Source organism: Cottoperca gobio, chromosome 4 (genome assembly GCF_900634415.1).
Source record: "Cottoperca gobio chromosome 4, fCotGob3.1, whole genome shotgun sequence".
Taxonomy (NCBI): Eukaryota; Metazoa; Chordata; class Actinopteri; order Perciformes; family Bovichtidae; genus Cottoperca; species Cottoperca gobio.
The window spans coordinates 19,865,656-19,882,493 of record NC_041358.1 but is presented as its reverse complement, the minus strand read 5'-3'; the positions used below and the strand labels follow the sequence as shown (position 1 = coordinate 19,882,493).

At 37.4% G+C, this 16,838-nt stretch overlaps 1 protein-coding gene across 1 annotated transcript; it reads left to right on the top strand.

The window, feature by feature from the left end:
- The first annotated feature begins 2,733 nt into the window (after positions 1–2,733).
- LOC115006970 (atrial natriuretic peptide receptor 2) lies at positions 2,734–16,817 on the top strand. The gene is given in 24 exon segments (XM_029429602.1): positions 2,734–2,775; positions 3,681–3,771; positions 4,516–4,648; positions 5,020–5,143; positions 6,805–6,909; positions 7,570–7,672; positions 7,949–8,094; positions 8,287–8,359; positions 8,579–8,723; positions 9,038–9,124; positions 9,228–9,282; positions 9,284–9,372; positions 10,020–10,141; positions 10,360–10,504; positions 10,699–10,747; positions 10,832–10,939; positions 11,077–11,196; positions 11,413–11,506; positions 11,945–12,032; positions 12,191–12,330; positions 12,572–12,724; positions 13,725–13,823; positions 14,828–14,919; positions 16,707–16,817. Coding segments are annotated over 24 exon segments (2,514 nt in total).
- Positions 16,818–16,838: the final 21 nt, after the last annotated feature.

Here is a 16,838-nt window from a genome sequence, read left to right as displayed (position 1 = left end):
TTATTACTGTAACATACTGCTCAGGATTTAATCCCCTAAACACAACCAACATCCTTTGACAGCAGAAGAAAAGGTTAAACCCTGTGGACTTTGCTTATAGAAAACTACTCAGGATGTAAATGACATTCAGTTTATGTCTCAGGTTGAGGTGTAACTTGATTAAACTCATGTCATTTCCATTAACAACATGCTGTTTTGTAGGCAGTACTGTTTGCCCTCTGCAGACCTGTTGTGACTGCTGCCTGGCACTCTGGTATTGCATCCTCAACTGTAAACTTGTGTGGTGTGGCGGGCTTTTTTCTACAGCTGTGCTGTAATTATGCATTCTTAAAAAGCCAATTAAATTTCACAGATGTTCAGAAATGCTGTCTTTTGGTTTCGTCTTAATCTCAGGGCAAACAGATGTAGGCAGAGAAGTAAAAATGTTTAATCAGCACATACACGGTATGTTGTTGTATAAATAACCCTTGTGCCATAAAGGCCGGGACTTACAGAGGCCTAGTTCAAAGTTCCCAGCTCAGTTTCAACTGAACACAATGATACACACAATATTATACCTGAGAAATGGCAGCAAGGAGTTTGACATCAAGATAATGATTAACAGTGCACTATCACAAATCACTTTACACTTTAAGCGTCTTTGAATTTCTAGAAAAGTGCTATACAAATTGAATGTATTATTATTATTACATATTATAATTTATTATATAAGGAAATTATAAATGGGCTGCATTTACATAGCGCTTTTATGCAAAGCGTTTACAATTTGCCTTTCATTTAGCCCAATTACACACACATGTTGTTGAATTATGCTCTGATCAGATAGTTCCTGATTTAAATGATAATTTTGCCAATTGTCATTTTGAGTTGATTTTTATAGGGGTTTTGTTGTGGCTACTTGTGTTTAGAAAACATTAAACAAACCCCATACATGTTGCAGTGTTGGAGATTTGGAAATGATGATGTTTGCCTTCTTTCAAATGTAATAGATCTACGTATAAGGTCAAACGGCCAAAAAACAAAAACAAATGAAAAACTCAACAGTAAGGTCTCTTTAGATATCCTGACCCGATTGCTATACAAAAGGAAGCGTGCATTTACTTATCGACGAGAGGCTCATGCTGGTGTACTGGTAACATTACAGTTGAGCCAAGGAGGACGCCATTAGTATTATCATCTTGTGCTGTCACAAACACGAGCTTCTCGTTCATGAGTAGATGCACAATTTATTCTGCGCAGTAATATGGTAGAAAGAAAATAGTTCCTACATAGTATGCTCACAACCAGGTCTGTGGGTTATCTTGAGTAACTGGGTCATGATTTCTGGAAAGAGACATTGTTGTTGAGTTTTTCAAAAGTATTTTTACAAGCCGAGTTCCATCTAGTTCAGGGGTAGCCAACGCGGTGCCCACGGGCACTTGGTCGCCCGTAGGGACCACGTGGGTCGCCGGCAGGGCATGTTCTAAAAATAGCACTAGTCACCATGGAGCTCCGTCTAAAATTCTTATTTAATTGTTTTGCTGTTTAAAAATAAATAAATCAATAACACTTGAATTATTCATTATTTTAAAATGACAATATTGAATATAGAATTTAAAAAACAAAAATGTTTTATGTATATGAACTCTGACCCTGTAGCTAAATCTCCATTTCAAGCTAGCGGGAGCAGCTACGGTGGGGCGCGAGGTGCGTTTTTTACGCTAAACATGACAGAAAAGCGAAAGAAAACTAACTTTTATCACATTGATTGGGAGGAAGAATTATTTTTTACAAAGTGAAAGAAAAGTGTGTATGTCTCATTTGCGGGGCGACGGCAAAGCGGCACATTGTGGAGACACTTCAGTACGTGTCACAGAAGCTACCATGCTAACTAACTAACTAACTAACTAACTAACTAACTAACTAACTAACTAACTACCAGCTGCAGCACTGCGGGCAGAATAAGCCGAGAGTTAAAGGCAGCTTTGAACAGCAGCATCTCTTCTCACGAGGCCGGTCAACAAGTCACACAAAGCATCGGAAGCTTCATTTAGAGCTGCACATTATTTAATTAAGAACAAGAAAGCCTTTTCGGACGGAGAGGTCTTGAAAGGTGCAATGATGTTATTGAAAACACTGTTCAGAGACGAGAAGAAAGGTTCCGATGTGATCTCCACTCTCTGATGTTACAAAGTTAGTGTTTGTACAAACAGGATATGATTTGAAGATGTGACAGTTAATTATTTCCACATTTTGTTGTTGTTGATACTTTGTACTAAAATATAAATGGTGTGATTTTGAACAAAATGCTACAAATGTGCTCATTCATACAAAACTGTCAATAAAGATGTTTACAAAAATATCAGAGATGTGATAACTCTGATTTTCAAATGTTGAATAGATTGAGAATATAAATAAATAATGTTGCATGTTTAAATATATCTGTGTTTCCTACCATGGTAAATCATTATTAATAATTGTTGTGAGAAACAATTAACAATAATATGTGATCAGACAGTCTCTTCACATATATGAATATTTATTATTAATGATAATATTATCATTAAAGGTGAACCGTGCAACTATGTTATTCAGGTAAGAAAAAAAAAAGTATTTTTGTTTTTGGGGTGAACTGTCCCTTTAAATCTACAATCATGTTCAAATTTACTCTCAAGTGTTTAAAAAAAACAGCAGTAATTCAAGACAGTATTGATGGCGTTCATGCAGAAGACTTAAACAGTAAACAATACCTTGATGGTGAGTTCAGGTGCAGCAGAGACCTGTAGGACAGTGAAGGTGAGCTGAAGCACCTTGTGAAATAGTACATGATCAACCTGTGATTGAAAAGCCTCTTCTGCTGATTGGACAATTAGGGACAAGGAAGAGGGTCAGCCTCTGCAGACACACACACACACACACACACACACACACACACACACACACACACACACACACACACACACACACACACAGAGAGAGTTGGTCATTCACTCAGTCAGTCTGTTCAAAGCGGGTCCAGCCACAACAGCAAACCTCCTCATGGCTCTCTGGACAGCAGCATCCCTTTACCTGTGTTTCCTGCTGGTAAGTTCTCACATAGTAGAGGATTAATAAACATGACACTACAACATATTTAATTCCAAAGATGAAATGTGGACTAATAGCCACAGATATTTAACAGTAACCTGTTAATGGACTGCACTATAATATGAAATGAGAGCATGGGTGATGCATTTTCTTATCAGGGTATTTGCACAGAGGCAGGAATATAAACTGCAGTGTAAACTGCTTGTGTAATGTTCACATTTTAATTTATTGCTGAGGTTCCCCCCTTGCTTTTGTAGTCTTGTCAGAAACACTTGTTGCTACGGACATGTGGTCATGGGCTTGTGGCGTTACTGTGTATTGCTGGGTGACTGTCCAGCTTCTTGTGGGGCTGATTTCCTTGATTATAAAACATTCTGTAATCTATCTTGAATAAAAGATAATACTGTTATTCTTAATTACATTTATTGAACACAGTACTTTTGCTAGTGAAGTTGAGGTCAGCTGCTCTTTGATTTTTACTCTTTAATTAAATAACATACTCGAACAACGAGCTCTGACTCTCAGATAAAATACTTTACTACATTAAGCTTTTGAAATGTATTTACACACACCATCAATGCCTTTACATAGAACAATCCTGTCTTTGCCTGCAGGGAGTAAATTGCTGGCATGATCTGGACAACACAGAGTACGACTGTTGGCCGCTCAACGGTCCAAATGATTACAACATGATCAGCTGTGGTGGTAAGTTTTTGGATTTATTTTTCGGTTTGTTTGTGTGTTTCATTGCAGTTGAAACAGCTGATCGATACGTTCTATGAAGCCCATGTCTGTAGTACTCTATAAACATACTTATAGTGCGTTATAATCTGCTTATATCTCTGTATAATAATAGTTGTAAGCATTCAAACGTCTTCATAATGCTTTATAACAATAATCATAACACGTTTTAAAGCATTTTTATAATGACTTATAAGGTCAAGTATCATAATACTTCAGCTGGTCACTCACTGACATGTTAATGATATTTTGTAATGACCACTGAGAGTGATTTATTATCACATTATAATAAAAAAAAACATGTCAGTGTCTGACAAATATGAAGTATTATCATACTAGACCTTATAAGTAATTATAAAATGCTTTATAATGGGTTATGAATATTGTTTTAAATCATTATGAAGATTTATGAGTGCTTATAACTATAATTACACTATGCTATAAGACAATTATAACTCATTATACGTATGTTTATAATACATTATAAGTTATGCATTATGGGTGTCAGAAAGTGTTACGCGGATGCTTTTCCTCTTGTGGCTGAAAAGGAAGGAGACAACATTTACAGCATTTGTCCAGGATTAATTACAGTGACTTAGTAGATGGGGCTCAACATAAGTATGTGCAAATACAGCACAAAGTACCTGTTACCATATGTACACTGTTTGAATGTGTATGTTCAGGTGATGAGCATGTGTGTTGTCACAGGTCTTGAAATGGCCTGGGTGCAGCGTCCTCCAGAGAAAGTAACCAACGGGGAAGAGTTCAATGTCTCATACACGGTGACGGCCTCAGATTCCTTCTACGAGTACGCAGTCAGGAACAAGATTTTCCAGTTCAGGTAAGTGTGTTACATAAAAACTTGCCATGCTAAACGTCTGCCATACCCAGAATGCACACACACACACACACACACACACACACACACACACGCACACGCACGCACACACATTTATGTAAACTCACATCACACAGTGTCTTAATACACTTATGAAAAAAGGAAAGAGGACAATTAATCAGATAATACAAATAATGAACTACCTATTACTGACTGTTAAATATGTGTAGTTAAATGCATTTTATCTTATTTAAGGCGGCTTTCATTTTCAAGTTTAAGCTCTAAGAAAGGCAAGCGGATCTGCAGGTTTTTGTAGCATCCCGGAGTTTTGTGTTAATTTATTTCTTTGTCTACCCACCAATGTTTCCTTCTAGTAATGCGTCAGAGGCAAAGAGGTTCTGTCATGAACATGAGTGCCCAGCAAACTGGAACAACGCTAATGACATGAACTGCTGCGTGTATCATGCCAACGTCCACTCGTGTCCTCTCGGTCTTATGGTGGGTACCCAACAGTGTCGTTCAACACTGGTTTCATCTTCACCAAACAGAGCCCACACTCTCATCATCTTCTTCTCCTCATATAAAGAAAACTACAGCAAGCAAACCTGATCTTAAGGTTACACTAGAGCTGTACAGGAGTAAGAAAATAAGATTCTTGTGGTCTGATTTAATTGTTTTCTCTCCTGTGTGTTATTGACTTGAGAACAGGTGAAGAAAAAGAGATTTTATTATTATTTATTTTATTATTATTTATTTTTCTAAATGTTTGTTATTTTGTCAATCCCTACCCCATCACTGCCTGCACTCTAAACACAATGTGCATATATTTTGTGTTAGCAAGTTATAATCAATTATTAAATTAAAACTCAAGAAAACATGAATTAATTTATTATATTTGTATAACATGGTGGATTGATGCACTACCGCCTCTTGTGGCTGTAATGAGTATTACATCTGGCAAAACATTTTTCACATATAAAAGAAAAAAATTAAGGAATTTAGAAAAACTATGCTGGCAAAACATTTGTATTCAGTTGTCGTCAAGTCATAAACACAGGTGAGAATTTTCTTTAGATCCGATTTGTTTTTCTCGCTTGCCCCTCAGGGCTTCTGTAGGCTGTTGTGTTATCTTTATTTATCAAATGGACTCTTATTTCTCAATAGTCTATAATATTGCACAATGTCTATTATTCAGGATAATCTGACTATGGTTTATTCTTTTCATTAAGTATTTCACATTCTGTTAAACCTTTGTACCCTCATTTTCCTTTTTTTAAGCAACTTTAAGAAATAGTAGTATTTTACAAGATCATGTACATTAGGCTACATCATTACAGCTCTTCATTACATAATGTATGATTCTTTGGAGGAAATATTAAAATACAAGACACCAGTTAGCTGTACCAATACAGGTTTTGTGCCTTTTTTTTTAAATATAATACCTTTTACAAAGTTTATTTTAAGATTTGTTATCTTTGGAAACTTTGATGTTGTGAAATATCTGTGGTTTCCGCTTGATTTCTAATAATTGACCCTTTGTGAATTGATGGCGTGAGACATCTTGCAGTGTTTGTAAAATCTCATTGACTAAAAGAATTACAGCTAAATTATACATTTCTCTAAGATGTTCGTGTATCAGTCATCACAGTAAAATCTGGCCCAGATGACTCGTGTTACAGGGCTTTCGCCTCTGTTCCGACTTTCACCACAAACGCAGACATTATGTAATGTTTGATGCTTCTTCTAGATTTGCTCTCAAGGCAGCGCGACTTTTAAACCTCGGTGAAGCAGCAACTTTTGTGAAGAAATAACTCATCCATCTTAAAAAACATTGCCCAAAAGTAATAGAATTATACTTTGAATGATAAAATATAGTTATAAAAACTACATAAAGTTCAATTTATGAATTTAAACTAAACATATTATTTATTATTATTATTCTACTAATAAAAAATATGATTTAAATGTTTTATTTATTTATTTAATGGTATTAAAAGTTTCTAGAGCAGCAGAGACACATCTACTCTGTGAGTGAGCACAGACTTGTTGAAACCTAATAACAGTTATCTGAAATATCAGCACTTACTAACTGAATGAGGTGTCTAAATGGCACGTTTTGAAATAAAACCTCTCCAAACTGTTGTGTCGTCTCTTTGCAGAAACAAGGTGGAATTTGTGGCCCGTGGATTCCTGACGATGGTAAAATAGTGACTCACACTGTCTCCAAAGCAGGCAAGATGTCCCAGAAATACTGGACTTCAAAGGTGAGCCAACACAAACAAAACCCTTCAAAAGAATGGGTAAAGTTATAACATGTGTTGAGGTTTGGAGAACATTTGTAGTATTTCTTACAGCCCTGTATCATTTTAATACCTGCACATATTTCATTTTATGTATACCGGTAGTTTATTTCCACACAAAGACACAAATCTTTTAAATAAAGTACAAAAGAATCTGTGAAATGGCAGATGTTCAACTTTGTTGTCTGAAGGAGAATTCAACTTGCACTTAAGCAAAACATAAAAACATAAAAACATCAAACTGACACATCCTTTGTGAAGCCTGTAGTCTGTTAGGCAGCAGTTTGTAATTAAAATTAAATTCCTACACAGATGTACTAGGACAAACAATTCTTTATTTGATTGACGCATACATCTTCATACATCTTTCTGATTGTTTGGATGAAGACATAGTTTAGTCAAATAAAGTGTGACAGTTAACTGAGGGATTGTTTTCTATGTATATTGTTTTCAACTATGCGCAGAACTGTTTTTCATGCATGTCATGAACGGCCAACCATGATTTTGTTGTTTAATTTACTTATAAAACAAAACATGTAAATGATATTGTTGACTGAGAATTATTCATATACTTACAGTATAACATAACTCTTCCACAGTACATCATGCTGTATTCTTCTATAGGTGGTGCTAGTCCATGTGGGAGTCACCTCAGTCATTGCTCATGTCAAAATTGGAGAGATGCACGCAGCACTGGAGTCCAAAGTGCTTGTTATCAGTGCTCAAGGTCAGTCTACTAAGTTTCCATTTGTTGATATGTTGAATCCTGCAGTATGTGCGGAATAATGCCTCTGCTGCTCCGTCCTGATCCGGTATAACTCTATATTTGTACAAAATTACTAAATCTTTGTGGTGTTGACTTTTGAGCAATGCAGAACTATATAAAGTTGTTTTATTAACCAGACGAAGGGACTCCAGAGCACACTCTTGTTTACATCCTGAACCTGGTTTTGCTTCTAGTTAACGATCTATTACTTACTTAGTATATGTAATTGTGTCTCAGTGTGCGGGGATGATGTCTGCGAGCTGGAGGAGAACTGTCTGAATTGTCCTGCAGACTGTGGCATTTGCCCGATGTCCATCGCTATCAAGGTGGCCATCGGGCTTCCAGTCGCTCTCTTCAGCAGCGGCTTCATCCTTACCATTGTGGTCAGTCTGTACAACACACGCACGTGCGCACACACACACATACACACACACACACACACACACACACACACATACACACACACACACACACACACACACACACACACACATACACACACACACACACACACACACACACACACACACACACACACGCACACACTGATGTTCATCTTAATTTCCTCCCTGCAGTGGATCCAGTACCAGAAACAGAGGATGCTTTGGGATGAAAGCTGGATCATCAACTACAAGAGTATAGTATTTGGTAAAATGTCTCACTCTGACGTTGATAAAAGATACTGTATACACATACAGAAAACTTTGCTTACATGAAAGCTGTAGATTTTCACTTCAGTGAGCTTCAGGAATGGATCACTTTCATTTCACTTTAAAAGGAGAGGAATATATTTGATTTTGATATTTGATATATACCGTATATATAGCATTGCTATTATGTGAGTATCTAACTGTGTGCTGTCTGCAGGTCGAGCATGCTGCATGGGCCTCGGCAGCACCATGAGCCTGCAGCGCGTCAAGAGTAACTCCACCTTCAGTCGAACTACTGATGTTACCGTGTTTACTGGAGTAAACCCCTCCTTCAAACAAGACTTTATCCAGCCAGGCCTCTAGTGAGAAACATTATATTATTAGTTTATATAAATGTATATATATATATAAGTATATAAACCCATAAATAAAAGTATATAATGCTATATATTTATATATATATATATATATGCAATGTCAGTTCACTTTCATGAAACCACTGAAAAACATAAAATAGATGTTCTTCTAAGGTAGGTAGATACTTTTAATCAGTTCTTGACAGAAACTAACTTTAATGACCGGTTCCTCTGCACGTCACAAATATAAAATTATGAATTTAGCTAAAAATGACTTCCATATAACAAAGTCGACTTTGATGATTTTAACTGTCTTGCAGTGATGGGAGGACGGTGGCAGTGAAGCACATCATGAATAAACATTTCACACTCTGTAAAACCATCCGGAAGGAGGTGAAAGAAGTTAGGTAAGAGAAATACTGCAGAGGTAGAGGACACAAATAACTTTCTAAAAGACATAATAAAACCTCCCCAACCCCTGCATTTTATGTCATTTTTCATATCGGCTAGGCTACTGGACCACCCCAATCTATGCAAGTTCATTGGTGGTTCGATCGAAGTCCCATACTGTCTGCATAATCACAGAGCACTGCCCCAAAGGAAGTCTGTCTGATGTGCTGCTGAGCGAAGACATCCCCATCAACTGGGGCTTCAGGTGACAAAACATCACACACAGCTTCATTTAAAAAAAACATGTTTATCATTTGATAATATTCTTTTTAAGTATTAGTAGCAATGGTGGAATGTAACTAAGTAGATTGACTTAAGAACTGTACTTAAGTATATTACATTACATTTCATTTAGCTGACGCTTTTTTCCAAAGCTACTTAGAATAAGTGCAAACAATCATGAGGATACAACTCCATACAGGAAGAATCTGGCAAGTACATGAACTTCAAATAGGTGTAATCATTTTAAGGGCAGAACAAATAAGCCAAACCAATTTAGTGCACACACATTTTTATTTATTATTGTTCAAGGTGCTGTCGAAACAGTCTGTGACGGAAGGTGAGAAGACTTTCTGCTGACCTGACGTCAATGTGGAGCTCGTTCCACCATTTTGGAGCCATTTTACACCACAATTTGACAAAGGAAACAATTATCATAGAAAAGACTTAAATATTAAATTTCCCAATAGCCCATGATGCAATGCAAGCTTCGAGACATACATGTGCAGTACTATATTCTTGTGTTGTGAGTGTGGCATGAACCAATATTATTTATCATTTGCCTTGGCTTTTACCTTTGATTGAAAACAAATGCAAAGAACACATGAACAGTAAGTTTCTTCCCCCATGTAGACTGTCCTTTGCCACTGACATCGCCCGCGGGATGTCTTACCTCCACCAGCACAAGATGTTTCATGGGAGACTTCACTCCAGGAACTGTGTTATTGACGACCGCTGGGTGTGCAAAATCTCAGGTAATAAAATCCTGCAGCATCAAAGCATTTTGGTTTTCAGCAATCGCACATCTGTGATACACAGTTTAAATTACACTATGAAACAAAAACATCTCCTTATGAGAATCATTGCACTACTCAGGCACATCCGACACCAGCAGCAATGTTATTATCAAGGCAAAGTGAAAAACAACATCCTGCCTCATCATACTCACATATTTTTCTGTGTTTGGCTTCAGATTACGGGCTCACAGCCTACAGAAGACCGGACTTTGAGGCTATCAGTAATGGCTTCAATTGTGGGAATGTAAATCGTGTATACTGTGCCCCAGAGGTCCTGCTGGAAAGCAGCTCCAATATGACGGTAGCAGCAGACGTCTACAGGTGTGTTTGAGTGTCACTGTATGAGCAGTTAATTGCAATTCAGTTTGGATCGCACTTGAAAATTTGATACAGTTAACTCAAAGATGTGGAAACTGAGTTACCGTGGACAGGCAAGTATCTTCATACACATGAAAAGTGCATGGTGCGCTGGAAAATGCATGAAAACAATCTCTACTTTTCCCTCCTGTCCTCAGCTACTCCATGATTCTGGTTGAGATTGCAACTCGCTCTGACCTCATTTCAGTGAGTGTGACAGCCCTCTCCATAGATTACAACCTTCGGCTTCCTTTTGATCTTAGTTTTGTAACCAGCAGTCCTCTCTGACAGGACCAGGCTGAGGGAGTGAGGGTGGATATCATGTGGCGGCCCCTTCTGCCTGAAGTGAAAGCAGGGAAGGCAGATACTGACTGTCCCAGTCAAGAAGACTACTGTGAGGTCTGTCACATGTGCAAATGTTGAAATGTTTAACTGTACATGAAACAATGCGGTATTGGTACTAACGCTCTGTCATGTTATATTAGTATTAGTATTATATGATATAGCCATATGATGAGGTGTTGTTCTCTTATTAGCTCATTAAGAAGTGCTGGGGTCATAACGTCACCATGAGGCCCACGTTTGAGCAGGTGAAGAAGAATCTCGACAAAATGAACCCACACAAAGTCAGCCCTGTGGACATGATGATGAACCTGGTAATAACCCACTGAAATATGGTACAATAATGTAGAATAACATTGGTGAAAAAGCTACATAGTATGTATTAAAAATACTATGAATAATACAGATAGAATATATTATTTGGATTAATTTCCCAAAACCGTAGTACTTTAAAGACAAATAGAAAATGCTATTCGTGCCATCTAGATTGTTTTGAGTTTCAGACACAAACAGAGTTTGTTTAACTGCAGATGGAGAAGTACAGCAAACATCTGGAGGCCATAGTTGCTGAGAGAACACAGGACCTTCTTCAAGAGAAACAGAAGACAGACAGGCTGTTATACAGTGAGCGAGGATAACAGTGTGGAGTGATGTGAAAGAGTTGCATGGCTCTCATGATTGATCCCAGGCAGAATCATGCTATTGACCAGTACAGCTTTTAGGAATTGGTCTTGGTGACATTACAGAGATGACACTGACTCAATTTACATTATGATGAACAGTAAACTATAAAATGTGCACATATGCATTCATTACAATATGTATGCATATGTGTGCAGTGTATGGAAAGTTGCCTAAGGCCTGGTTGTTATTGTTAAGTTAATGTCAGTTAATCATCCACATGAGTTACTTACACTTGACGTGTACATCTTGAAGTTTTACAATCACATGTGCTCACTGCCATCTAGTGGTGCATAAGCAGCACCTTAGTCATTCCTACCCATTTCCCCACAGACTATATTGGTTTACATATTTTTTTTAAGTTAGGAAATTCATGTGCAGGTATGTTACCAAAACCAGTGGCTGATGACCTTCGTCAAGGTCGAACATCAGAGGCTCAGAGTTACTCCAACGCCACCCTCTACTTCAGGTATGTGATGTGGAAAGCAAGTTCATAACATAGACTTGTAATGGACATTTGTTTGGTTGTGAATTGTTTGGAGTATAATTTTCATGAAGAGGGAGACTGTTTTGTTATGTACATGTAGAACTAGAAATGATTAACACCGCATTACTCCCCTGTGACAGCGATATTGTCGGCTTCACTCAGCTGTCTGGTGCCAGCACTCCCCACCAGGTCGTGGACTTCCTCAACCAGCTCTACACCACCTTTGATGACATTATTGACAATTACGATGTCTACAAAGTGGAGACAATAGGCGATGCTTGTAAGTAAGGATGATAAACTGATTTTGAACTACTAACAAAAAGTGATAAATCATGTTGATAAAGCACTACCATTAAAAAACATATATATTAAATCTAGCCTCTATAATAAAACTAAAATTGTGTTGAGAAGCAGAAACGTCTAAAGAGTGTCTGAATGTGTGTTTTGACATTACAGTTTTTGTGCATCTCACTTCTCTTCCTGTATTGTGTCTTGACATGGAATACTGGCTTATCTTCCAGACATGGTGGTCTCTGGGGTCCCTCAGCAAAATGGCATCAATCATGCTGGAGAGATAGCCAGCATGGCTCTTGATCTGGTCAGTGTCTGTCACACTTTCAAGATCCCTCACAAACCCAACACACAGCTGAAGATACGCGCCGGCATCCACTCAGGTACTGTGGACATCTCACCTGCATCCAGCATCAGTTTCTCAGTTTAGAGCTGTGCTGAAAACTTATGGCGTTTAGACGACACATTCACAGATTTACATATTTAAAGAATGCAGAATGTGAGAGGAGCCTTACACCACCTGTTTGCATATACATGAGAAGCTAAACGTTAATACAATTAAATAAAAAGTTCAATTGTAATAATCATTTTAACTTAATAAGATGTATTATTTTACGGGCAAGACCAAAGATATTAGATTTCTATCAATGAAATTCTCCGCATCTGGTCATAAAACATAAGTTTTGTAATAACTTTGTCTCCTCAATGCTGACGCACCCACTCTGCACTATAATCCACTGCATCTCTAAAACATGAAAACATCAATTATAGGTATTGGTATAGTAGGTAAGATAGATAAAGTAAGAAAAGGCCTGATTCAAAGAGAGGAATGTTTAAAGCATTATCACATGCTTATCAGATATGCAGCCTGACATCAAGTCTGCACAAACCAATATAATACATTCATTATCAACTGTAGCAACACATGCTTGTATAAAAAACTGCTTTTTGCAAGACTTAACCATCATCGTGGGACTTGCTATGCAGGTCAGATTTGAGGACACATGGGCTGCCTTTTTATATATTTTAGTTAAAAAAATAAAAACCCTTCTGATGTTCCTTTGTCCCCAGAAAACTCTCCCGTACGTTTGCACATTTGTCATTTTTCATAATTATTCATAATTTCTGTCATAATATTTTTGGTTTAAGATTTTTATAACAAAATGCATGGTGGATGAAAACAGAAAATCAGTTTAACAATGAAAATCACAGTTAAAAAGTATGTTCACAATCATTGATTTGACTGCTTCATATATACATACTGTATATGTGGGCGAAAATAACTAAAATACCCCCTTTAAAAAACCTCCCATGCATTATCATGACTCAGTCATATATACAATATTTCCACCACTTTCAATCACTGCTGTTTTATTCTGCCAGGACCTGTTGTGGCCGGTGTGGTTGGCACCAAAATGCCTCGCTACTGCCTGTTTGGGGACACTGTCAACACAGCATCACGCATGGAATCAACAAGTGAAGGTAATGAAGGATTAGATGCACTGCCTTTGATCCAATTAATGTCTCAAAGTGGAACTGTTTGTCTCAGGGAATATCAGGTGGATTTCACTTTATTTTTTTACTGCATGACCTGAACGACTGTGGATGACTTTTTTTGTGTTTAGCATTGATTCAAGTGTGTCCGCAGTGTTGTTGTAACTGGCGTTCACTGGCTGGCAGTTCAGATTTAGCCTTTAACCTGTGATGCTGCTGTTGCTATCATGCCAAACAGGAGTGTCTCTGTGTTTGCTCACCAGCACAGCAAAGTGGACAACATAGCAGTTGGACAATGTGCTAATCAAGCACCTAATCCTCTGGCACTGAGTGACTGTATGCTCAAAATAAAAAATAAAATACTTTGAAGATATAATATAGGATAAACTTGACCTGAAGAGCTTTGTAAGGAAAATTTTAGTGAGCTGAGATTTGTGCACAGATTACAGTTGGCCTACTTTTCATAGCACTTTTTACAAACATGCTTTTAAGTCACCATGTAAAAAACGGGTGATTTATGTTGTAATATTAGCAAATTACATACTTGGTCTGTGTCATATGTCTTACATAATTACATACACAATTTACAGAGCTAGTACTACATTGTTCTTGTATGTATTAGGTATATGCCATAATACTGTAAGTATTTTATGAAATCTGTATGGAAAGTTACAATAATGATGTCACACAAAATATAATATACTATCCTGTAAATTATACACGATAAATACATGACATTATGTATGGGTCAAGCTTAGAAATTTGACTAGGCTGATGATTACCTTGTTTAATACAAATAATGTTGATTTGTAAAAGATTTAAAAACGGATGAATAAATTGATCAGAACATGCAGAAGGCTACATATTGATATAACAAGATAATTAAATTAAAATATATTTTTAATAGATACAACTGCTACAATAAATTTAAGGCACGCATTGTTCGTATTATACAATATCCACTAATTGTGTGTTTATTATTATGTCCATAGCGCTGAAGATCCAGGTGAGCGGTGCCACAGCTGACCTGCTTCACACGCTCAGAAGTTACATTCTGACATGCAGAGGAACACTTAATGTGAAGGTAACATTATATTTATATGTTATGTATGTTATGTGACTGGAGAGAGCTTTATAAATATTATAAATGTTTTACATCTATTTTATTAATATTTAAAACATTTACCTCAAATGTATTTCTATTTAATCTACATAAAGAGAAGCCTTGCAAAATGTCATTGTACCTGAGTATAATGACAATAAAGATTATTCTATTCAATCTATTTCAGGTCAAAGTCAAGAAGCCTATAAAATAGGTTTTATAGGCTCCTTGGTCATAGTCATGACTATCGTTTTTGGACCTTTTTTTGTATTTTATTGTGCACATCTCACTAAATTGAATTATTAAAAGTGTATTGTGTTATACCTATTATTTTGTCCAACCCATTTATATCAATCAGGGTAGGCTAAATAACAGAAACACTTCTCTGTGGTATGCAATACAGTTCAACAGCACCTTCAAGCTGCAGCCCCCAAAATGACCATAAAGTTGAATTAACACTTTTCTAAAAAAGGTTTCAATAAAGACTGAACATTATAATCTTCAGAGCCTTCAGCTATCAAGCTCCTCTCCAGTGGAACCAGCTTCCAGTTTGTGTTCGGGAGGCAGACACCCTCTCCACATTTAAGAGCAGGCTAAAGACTTTCCTTTTTGATAAAGCTTATAGTTAGGGCTGGCTCAGGTTTGCCTTGGATCAGCCCCTAGTTACGCTGCTATAGGCTTAGACTGCCGGGGGACACCTCCCTGCTCTCTTCCTCTCTCCTCCCCTCCCTCTCTTTCTTCTTCTCCCTCTCTATCTGTATGCATTTATGTAAATGTATGTTACTAACACAGCATCCGGGGCATCATCCCCGGAGTTTCTGTGTCTCTCATGTGGCAGGTTGCCACTGATAAAGTTTACGTCAGGATCAGGAATCGTGGCTGTGCCTGCTGTCCTGGTCCTGCTGGACACCGGGAAGCCTTTTTGACATTTTCCTGGATTAATTCATACTTTCTCTTTTTTTCAACACAATATAATTTCTGTCAAATTTTGTATTTGTACTATGTTGTTTATCCTGTACATACAACATCTATTGCACATCTGTCCGTCCTGGGAGAGGGATCCCTTCTCAGTTGCTCTCCCTGAGGTTTCTTCCATTGTTCCCCCTTTAATTATGGGGTTTCTTTTAGGAAGTTTTTCCTTGTGCGATGCGAGGGTCTAAGGACAGAGAGTGTCGTAACCTGTACAGTCTGTAAAGCACACTGAGACAAATGTATAATTTGTGATATTGGGCTATATAAATACATTTGATTTGATTTGATTTGATTCATGATGGTAGGATCTATTGCATATACTATTATGTCTACCTTCTTTGGTATATGCTGTTGAAGAGGTTACTGTTTCTTTTAAAAATCCTAATAGATGCAGTGATAAACATAATCAAGCTGGTGCACTACCTTTGAAAAAGACAAGGGATTTATGAGGCTGAGATTTGAAAAAAGATCACAGGAAATTCAAAACTTCCTTCCAAGGAAAATATTCTGGGTGTGTCTGGTGTCTCTGTTTATCAGGGAAGTATTGTATCATTCAGTTGTACTCCCTTCTATTCACATTGTAACCTAAGACCTCTTTTTGGGTGGTGCCAGTATGATTATGGGGGAGGGGTTTACTTCTCAGTCCCAGCGGACATTTGTGATGTCTTGCTAAGAGCTCGCCCCAGCTGCTGCTCTCTGCTCCCCCATCAAACCCTAATGGCTTTATTTAAAATTCAAAGGGACACATGCTTTGCAATATGACTCTCTTCTCTCTCTCATTCTTCTTGACCCAACAGGGAAAAGGGGAGATGACAACATGGTGGCTTGAAGCAAAGAGAGACGATTACACTGACTCACTGCTCAGAATATCTGAATCTACAGGAGTCCCAGTGTCAGTTAGTGACTAGATCTCGGTAGAGCCTAAAATG